This window comes from Lepidochelys kempii, chromosome 1 (assembly GCF_965140285.1).
Source record: "Lepidochelys kempii isolate rLepKem1 chromosome 1, rLepKem1.hap1, whole genome shotgun sequence".
Lineage (NCBI taxonomy): Eukaryota > Metazoa > Chordata > Testudines > Cheloniidae > Lepidochelys > Lepidochelys kempii.
In genome coordinates, this window is record NC_136380.1 from 127,854,805 (window position 1) to 127,872,717 (window position 17,913).

Here is a 17,913-nt window from a genome sequence, read left to right on the forward strand (position 1 = left end):
TTGTCTAGAAGTATTAAAATGGTTATAAGCAAAGTGATGCTGAGACTGAATTTAAACCAGCTCCTTGTGTGAACCAAGAATCTATCTCGAATGCCACCCATTTGAATTCATATTCTGGAACATATTCTGATCCCACTGAAGTCAATCTTAAAACTATCACTGATTTCCAGGTGAGCATGAGTGAGGTAAACTGATGTTTAGGGACAGAGAGAGTTCTGGAGGGGATATTTCAATGCTAGTTGCACTGTGAAGGGGTCAGGCTCTAGCAAGTGTCTGAAAAGCAGCAATCTATAACTCTGATGGTAGTGGGGTTACCGATATTTCTTGGAGAAGGGGCAGAATGTATTTTTTGGTATCTTCAGTGTCACACATTTAAATATTCTGATAAACCCCTCTATACTTGGAACACTTTCCTGGCACTCAGTCCAGCTGGAATCACCTGGTTCCCAGTAGAAAATCCTGCTGCATAATCGATAATAATTTACACCACCCATCAAGTAGATTCTCCTCTGCCAACAAACCACACCAGCAAAGGCAAATGTTTCTGGTAATTCTGGAATCACAACTTCCTGACACACTTTGCCATCTTCGTTGAGGTAAAAACATTTTCTACTGGACAGAAAGACTTCTGTAGTGCCTCTTGGAGTCAGCTGTCTACCTTTTTCTTCACAGAACCCACCAATAACACAGATCCTATTATCCATGGAGATAGCAGCTGTTTCATAGCACTTAAAATCCAGAGGCATCTGAGTCCACACATCTAAGTTAATGTCATAGATCAGAATGCCACTATAAACTAGCTTAGGTACTACTGCCAAAGCTTCTCCACCTATTAGGTACAACTTATTCTTCAGCACTGTGGAAGCAAAATATATCAGCCGAAATGGCAAGTTGGAGATGGGAGTCCATGCCTTCTGCACCAAGTCAAAGCTCTCAGCAGAAGTGAGTCCATGTCTGTCATTCCGTCCCCCAAGAGCATACAGCTTCAAGTTACAGGCTAGAAAGCCATGTGAATCCCGGGGCACAGACATGGAGGGGAGCTGTATCCATTGGCCAGTAAAAGAATTGTACTCATAAAGAATGTCTGAACAAGAGCCATCTCTGTTTTTGCCTCCAGACAGGTAAAGTTTGTGCTCCACAGCTGTGCTGGCAGGATGTTGCAGGCATTTCAAACCTGGCAGCTTTTTCCACCTTCCTGTATAAGGATCAAAACAATCCATTCCAGAAAGCAAGTCAGAATGAATGTCAAACTCTGAATAGTCATTCTCCACATGTTGAATCCTGTACCTGTGCAGCTCCATGCACACAATACACTCATCATACATACCCTGCCTGAGTCCCTCACTCTCCCACAGCCTTTCTTCCCCAACCAGTTGTTTCCACCACATCTGAACATCCCCATAAAGTTCTGAGTCTGCCTGGATCTCTGCAAGTGCTTCACGGGTCAGGAAAGGAAGGCGGATGTGCCTCATGAGCACAGAAAGCATTGGGAGGCGCTCGGCTGGTTGAAACCTCACCCAGCGTTGCACAGCCTGGTAGACAACCAGTTCAGAGGCCACTACAAGGTCATCCGAGGAGATGATGCTGGTCAAAGTGCTGAGGTCCAGACACATGAAATCATAGTCCTCAGAGATGGACCCAAAATTCAAGCTGATGTGGTGCATGGCTGTATGAAGCAGATCTTTGTGGTTGTGGGCATAAGCCAGTGCATAAATGCCAAGGCAGTTCTCCATGGAAATATTCTTCACAAAGAATCTGGAAGAAATAACAAAGGGAATAAATGCCGCTGAGGAGCTCCCAGGAAAGTTCAGTCTCCTGATTGTGTCAGAGAATTGGTTGTCCCTGTGTAGGGCATGGTGATTGATTATTTGGAACTGGCAGTTCTAAAAATAACATTTAAAATTGCATTAGGTTGAACCAAAACACAAAATCTGAAAATTGCAGTGAATCAAAAAAGTTGAACATTTTGGTTTGGTTGAACAAAATGTTTCTTTCATCCTGGGCTAGATTCGCAAAATGGTGGGAGATGGAGGCAGCTCCTGTCTAACTTTCAGCCTAGGGGTTAGGGCACTCACCCAAGCTATGTTCTTCTTCTTCTGGGAAGGATTTGATCCTGGACAGAAAACTCTATCATTGGTCTCCTCTGTCTCGGGAGGGTGCTATAGCCATTGGGCTGTGGGATGCTTTGGGGCAGGGTTTGCTCAGTCTCTCCTGTTGAAGCTGTTCCACCTTGTATAAATAATTAAATAGTCACTAGAGCAGTTGGGTTTCCCACCTCTCTGGAGAGAATCCTAACCATCCAGCTATACAGTATCTGGGGTGGGTACCTCTCATTCATTCTCTCCTGTTGAAGTTGAGCCACTGTATATCAATAACGGAATAGTCATTGGGCCAGAGACCGAAGCAGAATGATTCTATTAGTTCAGTGCTTAGGGCACTCTCCTTAGATGTGGGAGACCTGGATTCCACTTCCCTGTTCAGATGACTATTTTATTACTTACAAAAGTGGAATTCTTATGAAATTTGTGAATAGTTTTTGGTCAACCCAAGTTTATTTTTTGGAGAATAAAGTATTTGTCAAAAATATTTCACCCAGCTCTCTATGTATGACTCTGGGTTGCTAGCTGTCTTGATATCTGATACTGCACAAATAATACTTTTGCCTTTCTGCAGTACCCTTGGAAACTCAAGAACAAATATTTATTCATCAAATCTCACAACTCCTCCGTGAAGTCTGTCACTGTTAGTATAAGCATTCTTTCATATGATAAACTGACATACGGAGGGGGAAGTGACCTAACCAGGTTACAAAGGGTAGCAGTAGCAAAGCTAAGTATAGAACCCAGGAGTCCTACACCTAATACCTTCCCTTATTAGACCACATGACCTCTCCCAAACCACACAAGCTTCTATTGGACTGGACATAAATAGTTCCTCATCTTCTAGAACAAATTGTTTCACTTGGGATAATTTATAAGAGTGGTTCTTCACTGCCCACCTTTCTCGACACACACGAGTGGCAGATATTGCAGGCCAGGGGAGGCTAAGCCTCCACAAACAGCCCCACACGGCCCTGCCCACACTCTGCCCCAAGGCCCCCTCCTGCTTGCCACGTCCCCTTTGGCCCCTGCCCAGGCAGGCTGCTTCTCTTCTCAGAATTGGGCTGGGATGGGCCAGCCTGTGGCTGGGACTTGAGGCAGATGGGGCCATCCAGCACTAGGGAGGCGCCTGGGTGCTACTGGAGCCATGATGCGCAGCACTCTGGGGCTCGGGGGCACTGGGGCTGTGCCTCCCTGTGTTCAGCATGGCCAGTGCTCCAGGCCTGGGGGCACTGGGGTGGGACGGCCCTGGGCTAGGGAGTGCGGGCAGGCAGCTGCCAGGGAGCGTTGGTGCTCCGGTGGAGGATGGGGAGTGGAAGAAGTAGGGGAGGGAGGCGGCGGGGTCTCAGGCAGAAGGCATCGTGCCAGGCGCTAGCTGCCCATGCTTACACACTGTATAACATGATCTCATGAGATTTTGGGGAAAGACAAAGTTCCTTTAAACTGCGAGAAAACAGGCAGGGCATCCTTGACTATTTTATGTTAAAGTCCTGCTGATACCAGATTGAAAACCCTAGGGGTGGACACCCTGTATTTAATCTATAAACTTTATACAACACGGGAAGGGGCAGGTCACATTTACTGCCCTTTTCCAGGGTGCTTCAACCCGTCTTTGGATAGAGCCCTTCCAGATTTTACGGCACATGCAGTCCTTGGTTTCTCTTCTGCTTAACTGAAAACTGGTCTAATTGTTCTGGTGTTTTGTACATTCTACTCAGAACTGAATTTGACTCAACAACCTAGAAGTCAAATCCTCTTTGATACGATATTCTTATCCCTGGGTCATTCAGCTTCTCTACAACAGAATTTTTCAAAATGTTTATGCAGGAATCTGGCCAGATATGTTGATTTTTAAATTACATTTTATTGAAATGCTTGTGTTGCAGCTGTGAGATGTTTCCCCAATACATAAATAATGCAGCCAATCTATACCCAAACAGCACATACAGACAGACACACACAATCTTATATCATAACCACCCTACGTACAAGGAGGAGACCAGTGAGGTCATTGAGCATTACCTGCTAATGATCTCCTCTAGTGGGAGGATCTGGAGTCTACTGGATGCGATAAATAACTCTTCAGCAGTCTCTGCATTAAGTGATATCTCCTCTAAATAGAGATAATTCAGCACGCTTTGGATGATGGAGGGGGCTATAGCCTTGAGCAAAACTTCCCCGTCCTGGGACTCTTTGAAGGAGCTGGTGAACATGACCCGGAAGTATGGGCTGACTGAGGCCAACAGCACCCTGCAGCAAGAGAGGCAACCATGCTAAGAGATTCCATGTGGTATTGGCAGCTGGGAGCTCTGATCTCATCAGCTCTCTCCTAGTTAAGCGGTGGGTCGGGGGAGGAGCTTGTTTAGTATTTAGATGGGAGATCTCTGAGATAACCTACACCATATCCTGCAGAACCCTAAGTTAACTCCCCACTAGAGTTTTACCATGTGTCTTGCACCTGTTGGCTGCATTTCATTTCTAGGTGAAATGTTCCCTGTAGGATCTTTTATGATGAAAGGTGCCATTTATACAAATTAGATAGTCTCCTATTATTAAGTCTTTTCATGGTGCTATGCGTTCTGTATACTAGACTAGGTTGCTTCACCCAAGTAAATAACTTCTTGTCCTGTTTCAACAGTATGTAGTTTCTGGTTCTTATATCCAGAAGCTACTAGCATGTTGAATGCAGCATGGAGCAGAAACCCACCTGTGACAGGGAAACCTCCTTCCTTCAACCACCAGTGTAGCATCACAGAACAGCTGGTCAAGGTACATCTGTTTTAAACCTGCAGGAGTGGGAAAGACAAATCCTTGATCAGAAGTATGCAGGTAGAAAGAAATGACATCTTCTGCTAGAAGTATTTAATGACTAGTACCTTATCTCAGGGCAAATGAACTGATGAGGAACCAAGAGTCATTCAGATCTAATAGCCAATTGGTGGCCTCTGTTGGGAATTAGTTTGATGGGTCTCAGTCCAGTTCCAAATGAGCAGGGGTCAACATCAGAAAAAAATGGAACTAATCACCCGGCCTCGATTGCTGGCAGGTACAGCAGAGAACCCAAACTCTGAAAGGGCCCTCCAGAGCAGGAGTGAAATGCAATGGCAACAGACAATATGTGTGAATCTTGCAATGTTGCTGATGATGTGCCATAATTGCTCCGTATATAAACGACCTGTAGAGCTGTCAGCCAGCACCTTTACCAGCATCAAATCCACATGCAAAAAAAAAAAAAAAGAGAAACGGGAAAGAGAGCCTCTATCCCAGTTCATTTTCTGGACACTGACGGCAGCCTCAGCCATTCAGTAGCCTCTGGATGTCACAGAATGTTACATTAAAGGGACCACTCCTAATTCACATCACTCATCAGAGCAGCACACCTACCCTGACTCACAAAGCTTCCCAGGGACTGAGGTGCATTTTGGATGTCATCCTTTTCATTGTCCCCATCGATTAGGGAATCCATTATTCCAACCACTAAAATGGATTTAGGAATCTACAAGATTGAAATAACCTCCTGGGATCCTCAGAATCACCAACCAATCCTGCCAGGAATTGAAATAGGAGAATTTAATAACCCTGATTGTCACACGAAGAATCAGCTCCTTAAACAGCCTTTCTCTGAAGACACAATGTAAGGGGCAGTAGCCTGTTTGAAGTAGAAAGGATGGATGGCTCTGTGGTTAAGCCATTACGCAGGGACTTAGAAGGCCTTGATGCAATTACTTTTTCCACCACAGACTTTCTGCATGAGTTCAAGGAAATTATTTAGATTGTTTGTTTGTGCCTCAGTTCTGCATCTGCAAACAAACAGGGAAATAACAAATAGGGATAATAAGATTTTTATGTGGATAAATACATTAAAGAGTGTACGGTGCTCTGATTCTACAATAATGGGGAACATTTAAGTACCATAAGTAGAATATCCTAATATATCTCCTGTTCTACCATCTTAGTCAGAACTTCCAACTCTGTTGCCACTTCCCAAGGGCATAGGGAGGGACAGTTCCTTTGATCCAGCCTCAACTCATACTGCAACCACCTCCTTAGTCAGGAAAAATTCCTAAATATAGACTGTTGGTTAGTCCTTGGCTTGGTATAAACCAAACTCCTTATTTTGCTTTTAGTCATTCCTTACTCGGCAAACTCCTGTTGAGACAGTGCAAAAGTGACTGAGTCCAGACTGAATCAGAATCTCCATGTTTGGCACATCGGGATACAGCATGACAGAGAGACAATGCCACCCTGAGAGCTGGGCAAATACTGCAAAAAATCATCAGGAATATCAGTTTACATTCTTAAATTCTCTTTGGATGTGTTTGTGTTTCTTGTGTTCACTTCCCACAAACATTCAGCTGATTGATTTTGACTAGTCCAAAAGCTCCTGGGAATTTATAGTTCAAATTTCAAATTAAGCTCAAATTTTAAATCTGAAAAGCAGAGTCACACTTACCAAAATAGGGAACCGTATCATTTCTCAAATTTTGAATATCAAACAATAGACCAAAGGCAATTTGAGGTAAAAAGTAGAAAATTCACCAATCTGTGAATAGAAAGACACAAAATTTACTGAATACTTTATCTGTTACAAATTATTCATTCAATTCTAGTCACAGCATATGCCCTGTCAGCATTGTCTCCGTTGCCTCCTAGACTTCGCCTCTCCACAAAGGAATCCAAGCCCCTCAGCCTCTCTGCTATGGTTCTGTTGAGTCTGTGTCCCAGAAAACTAATGACTGAATCCAAACAAATTAAAACGGAGCCTGGTCCCAACTGCCCCTGACAGAACCCAGAGCCCCACATTCTATTGGGCTGGCTTTAAAGTGGCAGGAGCCTCACAGCAGAAACAGCACAAATTCCATTTCCTCTCCCTGCAGGATATGTTACTTTGCAGTGACACCCTGGAACTGCTTGGCTATTGCAGAAACATCTAAGGCCTGGGGTAGTGCAATTCAGTTTGGATGGCCTGATGCCTGTGCCTCTTATGCCATTCTTGAGTCAGGGAACAGCTCTGTTGAGATCTTGACAAGGATAAAACTGATGTCAGGCCACTTGTTATCACTATTATTTGTACTGGGGTAGTCCCCAAAATTTCCAGCTCCATAATGTTAAGTTCTTGCAGCTAGGTCCACAAAATGACTTAAATGCCTAACTGCCACTTTAGGTGCCTAAATCCAACATTTAAGCACCATCGAGAGACTCAAAACCCCCACCCAGCTGCCACCTAACACTGTAGGTGCCTACATTCCCTCGGTACCTAAGTTTCTACCAGTTAAGTTTTTTAGGTGGTTAAGTTTCTGCCAGCGGGCATACACAAAGCTGCTCAATTCCTGACACTGCTGAGCCATTTCTCTCCCTAGCACACACCTGCACCTACCTGGGATTCTCAAACTAGGCATTCCCCCACGTATCTTGCCAATGAAGCCAAAGAAGGAAAGAGAGAGAGAGATTGATTCTATAATTCAGTATCTAGGGCATTCACCTGGAATATGGAAGAACCAAGGTCAAGTCCCTGCCATTGTTCCCTTTAAGTTGTGCACGTGCACACAGACCCTAAACCCCATGCACATGGCGAAACATCGCACACACAAAAATTTGCACAGAAGAAATTTTTTGCACACATGGCCTGTCAAAAATTAGAGGGAACATGGGTCCCTGCTCTAATTAATATTTAATTATTTATACAAAGTGGAACAGCTTAAATGTTGTATCCATGCAAGACAAGCTTGTAGCAAAGGCAGGGACAAAACAGGGTTGCCACAGATGTAGCTTGCATCATGCAAAGCAGTAGGGAAGATATTGACGAAGTACCACAAAACACACCACTTTTCACCAACATACCACACTGGCAAACAGAAAAGCACAGGGCATACAATGAATGAAATTGGAGAATACCTCCATGGGAGAGGAGTTTCACAAGGACACAGTGTGCTTTTGGGCTGCAATACAGAATAAGAACTAGGATAGTGATTAATAGAGACTGGCACCTGGCATGCAGGGTCACAAAGCCACTCATTCAGCTTTGGCCTGGCTACCTCCCATCATCATGACAGAGGGGAGGCGATGCCAAACCTGAGAAATGCTGTGACCCCATGTGACAGGTCACAATGCCTAGAGCGGAGACCCCATCAGGGTCCCCATGAGACAGGGCAGGCTCATTCTTCACCCCCCTTCACCATGAGGCCTACCACACCCCGCCGCCTGGGACCAAGACCCAACCTGCCTCAGACCGCCCCCTCTCTTCCCCCCCCCACCCTGAGCAGAGCCTGAATGCCTTGGGAGTGGGGCGGGATGGATAAAACAAAATAACAAGAAATGCCCAAAAATGAAATTATAATGATAAAAAATAAGATTTTCCTGGGGCTCTAATGTTGAAGCATATGTAACTATTTTAATAAGTCTAGGAGAAATAGACATTAAACTGAAAATTGACACTGGGATTCAAGTAAACCTCATCCCTGAGATAGAATGTCAGAAGAATTTAGCAACCACTATGACACTAACATTACCTGTGTCCGTGCAACTAGCAGTATCTGAAGGGCATCCACTCCACATAGTGGGGATATGGAATGTTAAATGCAAGTACAAGGAAAAAATGTCAGAATCTAGAGTTCTATATATTAAATATACCAGAAAAAACAGTATTAGGAGTGACAGTTTTAAAATCATTACACCTGATAAAAATCCTAATGTCAGTGGAATCCATACAAGGACCTCTCAAAGCAGAGGAAATTAAGAAAAGATTTCCTGATGTATTTGAAGACAAAGGATGTCTACCAGGATATTGTACAATTAATCTATCTACAAATGCAGTTCCAGTAGTGCATGCATCATGGTGACTGCCATTAACCATAAGGTCCAAAGTGAAGAAGGAACTTCAGCATATGGAACTGCTGGATATAATTGAAAAGGAGGAGAATCCTTCAGACTGGATTAGGTTGATGGTTGCAGTAGAAAAGAAAAAAACACTTGGGTGATCCAGGTTAGCACAGACATGCAAGATCTGACCAAAGCAATAATAGCAGGAACACTACAGCCTACAATCCTAAATGACATCACTCACAAACTATCCGCAGGAAGTGTATTCAGTGTACTAGAAGCTAAATCTGGATATTGGCAGATCAGACTGGACAAGCAAATTCATAGATATTAAGGTCAGAAGGGATCATTAGGATAATCTAGTCTGACCTCCTGCACAATGCAGACCACAGAATGTCACCCACCCACTCCTACGAAAAACCTCTCACCTATGTCTGAGCTATTGAAGTCCTCAAATCGTGGTTTAAAGACTTCAAGGAGCAGAGAATCCTCCAGCAAGTGACCCGTGCCCCATGCTACAGAGGAAGGCAAAAAATCTCCAGGGCCTCTTCCAATCTGCCCTGGAGGAAAATTCCTTCCCGACCCCAAATATGGCGATCAGCAGATGGGTAAGATTCACCAGCCAGATACCCAGGGAAGAATTTTCTGCCATAACTCAGATCCCACCCCATCTAACATCCCATCACAGGCCACTGGGCCTATTTACCATGAATATTTAAAGATCAATTAATTACCAAAAACATGTTATTGCATCATACCATCACCTCCATAAATTTATTGAGTTTAATCTTAAAGCCAAAGAGGTCTTTTGCCCCCACTGCTTCCCTTGGAAGGCTATTCCAAAAATTCACTCCTCTGATGGTTAGAAACCTTCGTCTAATTTCAAGTCTAAACTTCCCAATGACTAGTTTATATCCATTTGTTCTTGTGTTCACATTGGTACTAAGCTTAAATAATTTCTCTCCCTCCCTGGTATTTATCCCTCTGATATATTTATAGAGAGCAATCATATCTCTCCTCAACCTTCTTTTAGTTAGGCTAAACAAGCCAAGCTCTTTGAGTCTCCTTTCATAAAACAGGTTTTCCATTCCTCGGATCATCCTGGTAGCCCTTCTCAGTACCTCTTCCAGTTTGAATTCATCCTTCTTAAAAATGGGAGACTGCACACAATATTCTAGGTGAGGTCTCACCAGTGCCTTGTGTAACGGTACTAAAACCTCCTTATCTCTATTGGAAATACCTCGCCTGATGCATCCCAAGACCGCATTAGCTTTTTTCACAGCCATATCACATTGGCGGCTCATAGTCATCCTATGATCAACCAATACTCCAAGGTCCTTCTCCTCCTCCATTACTTCTAATTGATGCGTCCCCAGCTTATAACTAAAATTCTTGTTATTAATCTCTAAATGCATAACGAAAAGGAGTACTTGTGGCACCTTAGAGACTAACCAGTTTATTAGAGCATAATAATAATTTATTAAGAGCTCTAATAAATTGGTTAGTCTCTAAGGTGCCACAAGTACTCCTTTTCTTTTTGCGAATACAGACTAACACGGCTGTTACTCTGAAACCTATCATAAATGCATAACCTTACACTTCTCACTATTAAATTTCATCCTATTACTATTACTCCAGTTTACAAGGTCATCCAAATCTTCCTGTATGATATTCCAGTCTCTCTCTAAATTGGCAATACCTCCCAGCTTTGTATCATCTGCAGATTTTATTAGCACACACTCATTTTTTGTGCCGAGGTCAGTAATGAAAAGATTACATAAGATTGGTCCCAAAACTGATCCCTGAGGAACTCCACTGGTAACCTCCCTCCAGCCTGACAGTTCACCTTTCAGTAGGACCCGCTGTAGTCTCCCTGTTAACCAATTCCTTATCCACCTTTCAATTTTCGTACTGATCCCCATCTTTTCCAATTTAACTAATAATTCCCCATGTTGCATGGTATCAAACGCCTTACTGAAATCTAGGCAAATTAGATCCACTGCATTTCCTTTGTCTAAAAAATCTGTTACTTTCTCAAAGAAGGAGATCAGGTTGGTTTGGCACAATCTACCTTTTGTAAAACCATGTTGTATTTTGTCCCATTTACCATTGACCTCAATGTCCTTAACTACTTTCTCCTTCAAAATTTTTTCCAAAACCTTGAATACTACAGGTGTCAAACTAACAGGCCTGTAGTTACCCAGATCACTTGTTTTCCCTTTCTTAAAAATAGGAACTATGTTAGCAATTCTCCAATCATACGGTACAACCCCTGAGTTTTCAGATTCATTAAAAATTCTTGCTAATGGGCTTGCAATTTTGTGTGCCAATTCCTTTAATATTCTTGGATGAAGATTATCTAGGCCCCCCAATTTAGTCCCATTAAGCTGTTCGAGTTTCGCTTCTACCTCAGGTATGGTAATATCTACCTCCATATCCTCATTCCCATTTGTCATGCTACCATTATCCCTAAGATCCTTTTTAGCCTTATTAAAGACTGAGGCAAAGTATTTGTTTAGATATTGGGCCATGCCTAGATTATCCTTGACCTCCACTCCATCCTCAGTGTTTAGAGGTCCCACTTCTTCTTTCTTTGTTTTCTTCTTATTTATATGGCTATAGAACCTTTTACTATTGGTTTTAATTCCCTTTGCAAGGTCCAACTCTACTTGACTTTTAGCCTGTCTCACTGTATCCCGACATGTTCTGACCTCAAAAAGGTAGCTTTCCTTGCTGATCCCTACCATCTTCCACTCCCTGTATGCTTTCTACTTTTTCTTAATCACCTCTCTGAGATGCTTGCTCATCCAGCTTGGTCTACAACTCCTGCCTATGATTTTTTTCCCCTTTCTTGGAATGCAGGCTTCCGATAGCTTCTGCAGTTTTGACTTGAAGTAATCCCAGGCCTCCTCTGCCTTTAGATTCATAAGTTCTTCAGTCCAATCCACTTCCCTAACTAATTTCCTTAATTTTTGAAAGTCAGCCCTTTTGAAATCAAAAACCCTCATTGCAGATTTATTTTTGTTAATCCTTCCATTCAGTTTGAACTGAATTAGCTCATGATCACTTGAACCAAGATTGTCCCCTACAACCATTTCTTCTATGAGGTCCTCATTACTCACCAAAACCAAATCTTAAATGGCATCCCCTCTAGTCGATTCAGCAACTACTTGATGAAGGATTCCATCAGCTCTCACATCTAGGAAAATCTGAGCCCTATTATTATTACTAGCACTCGTCCTCCAGTCTATATCTGGAAAGTTAAAGTCTCCCATGATCACGCAGCTTCCATTAGTATTTACTTCATTAAAAATATTAAAGAGGGCTCTATCCATATCCAAATTAGATCCCGGCAGTCTATAGCACACCCCAAGCACTATCCCAGGGGAGGCTCGAGAAGTTTTCTTCCCCAATGTAATTTTTGCCCAGACAGACTCTGTCTTATCCATTCCATCATTTCTTATTTCTTTACATTTTACCTCATCATTGATATACAATGTTACTCCACCACCTTTGCCTTTATTTCTGTCTTTCCTAAACAGCACGTACCCTTCAATACCTGTAGTCCAGTCATGACGACTATTCCACCATGTTTCTGTTATCCCTATATTATCTGGTTTCACTTCCTGCACCAGTAGCTCTAGTTCCTCCATTTTGTTACCTTGGCTCCTCGCATTGGTGTACAAACATCTTAATTTTTGCTGTTTGGCCTCGCTCACATTCTGTACCCTATTAGGCACGGTCATTCTACAGCCAGTATCACCTATTAGACTGGTAACCACACTGCCCTTCCTCCTTATGTACATTCTCCTACCTACAGCTCTATCCTTTCTTACTTCGTTTTCTTCCCTCTCCGGCATGGAGATTACCTAGACATCTCCCAACCATCTCTCCCAAATTCCTAGTTTAAAGCTCTCTTAATCAGTTGTGCCAGCTTCCATCCTAGAAGTCTATTTCCTTCCCTGTTCAGATGAAGTCCATCCCGAGAGAACTGTCCTCTGTCCATGAATACCTCCCAGTGGCCATACATCCCAAAGCCCTCCTTATAGCACCACTGCCTAAGCCATCTGTTGATAGTCATAATCTTGTCACACCTTTGTTGCCCTTCTCTAGGAACAGGCAGAATCCCACTAAAGATCACCTGAGCCTTGATTTCCTTAAACATCTTCCCCAGCCTAGCATAGTCTCCCTTAATACTTTCCAGCGAGAATCTAGCCATATCATTTGTTCCCACATGAAGGATAATTAGGGGATTCTTTCCTGCTCCCTTTAGGATCCTTTTCAACCTCAGGTCTACATCCCATATCTTAGCACCTGGAAGACAGCATACCCTTCTATTCTCTAGATCAGCTTTGGTTACAGGCCTGTCTATTCTTCTCAGTGAAGAGTCCCTGATCACATAGACCAGTCTTTTCCTGGTGATGATGCTATTCTCCAGTCTATCCCCTGTTCCCTCTGGCTGCAAGTTCTTTCCATTCCTATTCTCCCTTGCAATCCTCTTCAATCCATCCTGTGTCCTCCTGGGGCTCATATTTGGTGTAGTCTCCATTGACTCTTCCCCTTTTCCTATAGGACTAGCTGCTCTTCTCTTCTTCCTTGCCTTTCCACCTTCAGTGACTACCTGCTGAGCCCCTTCTTCATTTTCCAACTCTGCAAAGCTGTTCTTGAGCTCTATTTCTCCTTCCCTAGCCCGTCTTTTCCTCTGCCTAGTTCTTTTAGTCACATGCTTCCACTGACCACTTTCCTCACCCAGTGTCCCCTCAGAATTCCTCAGTCCTGCTTCCACCTGCAAGTCTAAGCTTTTCCCTTCAGATACCTCATGTCTTTGCTCCATAATCTGCTTGAACCCCTTTCTAAACTTAACCATACTTTCCACCTGCATCTCCAAACCTCGGATCTTTTCCTCCATCTGCTCTATCAGACGGCATTTCATGCAGACAAAACTCTTACCAGGTGCCCCCTCCAGGGTCATGTACGTACCGCAGCTTCCACATCCCGTCATCTTCATTGTATCTTCCACGACATGGGTTACTCCCACCGCTGCCTCTGAATGAGTCATAGCCTTCCCACCTAAATCCTGTTAATCTGGGAAACACAAACCACACCAAAACACCACCACCCACAGCAAAAACAAACCCCAAACAAGGACCACAAGACAAACTCCCCTTTCAAACTCCCACTGAAACTCCCCTGTTTACAGCTCTGTTTGCTGTCTCCTGTGCTGCTACTTTCAACACTCTGTGTGGAAGGTAGTGCTTCAAAAGTAAGCCCTTTGGCATGTTGTCTGCACCATATTCAGAAAAAGGTGCCTGAAACACTCCAAAGACTGACAGAAGTCACAATCATAATCAGTGGCATTCCTGTATATGGCAGCACCAGAGAGAAGAGACAACAGAGTTACAGTCACATTATGACACTATGGCTCTGCCTACAAATACAATAAGCAACACTCACTCCAGTCAAGGGAGAAGATTTAAACCCAAAGAGTAGGACTATGGTACCTCCTAATGCTGTTATTGAGCAGGAATATAATGATGTCTTAATTACTTTTGTTTACAGGGGTGGTGGTGGTGGAGAAGTATTATACTCAGGCACAGTTAGATAGCTGATGCCCCTTTAAGAGAGGCACAGAAACTGACCGATAAACGGTGTGTGTGTGCACACAGCGCTGTGCTGCTGAGAACAGTGGGTTTTGGCAAACCCTTGTTAATAACAGTCTGGTTAATTTACCCTGACCTGAGTGGATCTTCATTCCTGGGAGCAGTCCAACTGCAAGCAGCACAGCTTGATCAGGAGAGGCTGAGAGACACCTACCCAAGAACAGCCAATAGCCTGGTGAGTGGTGCACTCACATGGGATGTGAAACACCTGTTTCAAAGCAGGCAGAGCAGAGTTTTGAAAACAGGTCTCCTTGATCATAGGTGAGTGCCCTAATCATGGTGGATCTCTCTCTCTCTTGTTTGTGAGAAAGGGCTGACCTGGCCAAATCCCAGGAGAGGGTTCCTGGCTGAGAATCCAGAGCGGGGAGGTATTCTCAGAGGCTACCTACTGGATCCCATTCAAACTCTGGTCAGAGGAGGACTTGTAGCCCTGTGCTGTGGAGGCCTCAACTTCAATTCCCTGCTCTGCCTGAGGGGGGCAAGATTTGAACAGGAGTCTCCCCTCTCCCTTAGGGGCATGCTGTAACCACTGAGCTAGGGATCTCAATCTCTCCTGTTAAAGTTTGTCCACTGCGTATAACCAAAGAATCATTGAAGTAGGGGTACTTGATCCTGGGTTTTCTATTGAATGCCCTAACCACCAGACTACAAGGTCATTCTCATGTTCAGTGTCTTTTTGGCCCAATGACTCTCTAAGTATTTGTGCACAGTGGAACAGCTTCAACAGGAGAAATTGAGAGAGTCACACATCAGACTATCCCATAGCTCAGTGGTATGTGCACTGCCTTGCAAGCTAGGATTCAAACTGGGGTCTCCTTTCTCCTGCTCAGGTAGGGAGGGGAAATTGAAGCTAGGTATCCAGGTAAGGGCTCTAATCACAGGGCTAAAACTACTAAGGCAGACAGCTCCAGCTGCCTTTGTATGGAGTGAAACCAGTGCCTAACTCCTTCTCACAGGAAACCGCTTAAGTGCCTAAATTTCCTGGCTCCAGGAGAGGGGCGCCCAGTTGTGGGTCACTTGCTGAGACAGGGGTCTCCCTGCAGCCTGGACTTAGGCACCTATCTCTAGGAGTGGGGTCGGGCTTAGCACACACCCATTTCAACATGGGCTAGTTTAGGCTGCTCCCTGCCTAGAGTGCTGTCTTTTGTGGATTGCATTCTTAGGTGCCACTATCTCCACATGCATTGTATAGGGGGCCTAACTCAGGTTTTGCAGATTGCCTTACTGTTCCAGTGATTTTTGAGGTGCCTAAAAGTAAAGTTTTTTGCCACACTGAACATTGCAACATATAAATCCCATTGTGGATTCAAGCTTTAGCTTCTCTGTGGCTTACTTCCCCATCTGCAAAAAGAAGATAATGGTACTTCGCTACCTCATAATGGTGTTGTGAGGGTAAATGCATTAAACACAGGAAGGTGTGCAGATGTCACAAGACTATGGCATACAAGATACAGAGAGCTTTGACACAGTAAGTGCACATAGTGCAGGATATGGCACTATATTAATAAAATAATCCTGTAGCTTCTCAAATGGTTAGATTATTTATCACAAGGGAAATGAATGCATGGAATCCTGGTGTGTTGGTTTGTTTTTCTGGGAATTGTGACAGTCTGCTGAAGACATGCTTTGCTAGAGAAATACCTTACTGCAGCTCCCTGACCTTTTCAGTAGTCTGTATTTTCATTGCCTGGCCTGTTTATATATTCCAGACATGTTTCTTGGGCATTCACTGCTTTACTTGAGGTTTTTGATAATAGGAAATGCTTTATTTCTCACAACAAACACTTTTGTGTCCCTAAAAATATGTTAGTTTAGGGTGAGCCAGTCAATCAAAATTTAGCATTCCGGAAAGGTCATATTTCTGCCATTATTCACAGAATATATTTAGCATTCATATTCTGGGATAAATTGTTTGAGTGACAAGGACAATAAACTATATAAAATGGAGACAAATTAATTCACTGTAGCCTTTGATGTGAATACAGAGCAAAATGTGACTATTTTTGACATAGATTTATAGAAGTGCTATTGTAGAGGTTGTGCAAGCATGGTCTTGGACAAATACAGACCCCAGAGCTTAGTCTTAGTAGCTGTGCTGGGTACTGGGGAAATACACCGCGGGGACAGAATGAGGAAACCTTGACTTTAGTAAATCTTGATTTTAGTAGAGCTTTTGAAACTGTCTCAAAGGACCTTCTCATAAACAAACTAGGGAAATGCAACCTAGATGGAGCTACTATAAGGTGGTTGGAAAACTGTTCCCAGAGAGCAGTCATCAGAGGTTCACAGTCATGCTGGAAGGGCATAATGAGTGGGGTCCTGCAGGAATCAGTTCTGGGTCCGGTTCTGTTCAATATCTTCATCAATGATTTAGATAATGGCATAGAGAGTACACTTATAAAGTTTGTGGATGATACCAAGCTGGGAGGGGTTGCAAATGCTTTGGAGGATATGATTAAAATTCAGAATGCTCTGGACATGGTCTGAAATAAATAGGATGAAATTCAATAAGGACAAATGCAAAGTACTCCATTTAGGAAGGAACAATCAGTTGCATACATACACAATGGGAAATGACTGCCTAAGAGAGAGTACTGCAGAAAGGAATCTGGGGGTCATAGTGGACCATAAACTAAATTTGAGTCAACAGTGTAACACTGTTGCAAAAAAAGCAGACATCTTTCTAGGATGTTGTCAAGGTTCCTCCCCCACTCTGAACTCTAGGGTACAGATGTGGGGACCTGCATGAAAAACCACCTAAGCTTATCTTTACCAGCTTAGGTCAAAACTTCCCCAAGGTACAAAATATTCCACCCGTTGTCCTTGGATTGGCCGCTACCACCACCAAACTAATACTGGTTACTGGGGAAGAGCTGTTTGGACGCGTCTTTCCCCCCAAAATATTTCCCAAAACCTTGCACCCACTTCCTGGACAAGGTTTGGTAAAAAGCCTCACCAATTTGCCTAGGTGACTACAGACCCAGACCCTTGGATCTTAAGAACAATGAACAATCCTCCCAACACTTGCACCCCCCTTTCCTGGGAAATGTTGGATAAAAAGCCTCACCAATTTGCATAGGTGACCACAGACCCAAACCCTTGGATCTGAGAACAATGAAAAAGCATTCAGTTTCTTACAAGAAGACTTTTAATAAAAATAGAAGTAAATAGAAATAAAGAAATCCCCCCTGTAAAATCAGGATGGTAGATATCTTACAGGGTAATTAGATTCAAAACATAGAGAACCCCTCTAGGCAAAACCTTAAGTTACAAAAAAGATACACAGACAGAAATAGTTATTCTATTCAGCACAATTCTTTTCTCAGCCATTTAAA

The 17,913-nt window shown here is 43.4% G+C and overlaps 1 protein-coding gene across 1 annotated transcript; it reads right to left on the bottom strand.

Moving 5' to 3' along the window:
* Positions 1-311: 311 nt before the first annotated feature.
* LOC140900337 (kelch-like protein 6) lies at positions 312-5,565 on the bottom strand. Its single transcript, XM_073317935.2, has 4 exons — positions 5,484-5,565; positions 4,807-4,885; positions 4,122-4,349; positions 312-1,755 (listed from the first exon to the last, which is right to left on the bottom strand). Exons 1-4 carry the CDS (start codon positions 5,563-5,565, stop codon positions 312-314), a joined length of 1,833 nt encoding a protein of 610 aa, XP_073174036.2.
* Between the last annotated feature and the right edge of the window lie 12,348 nt (positions 5,566-17,913).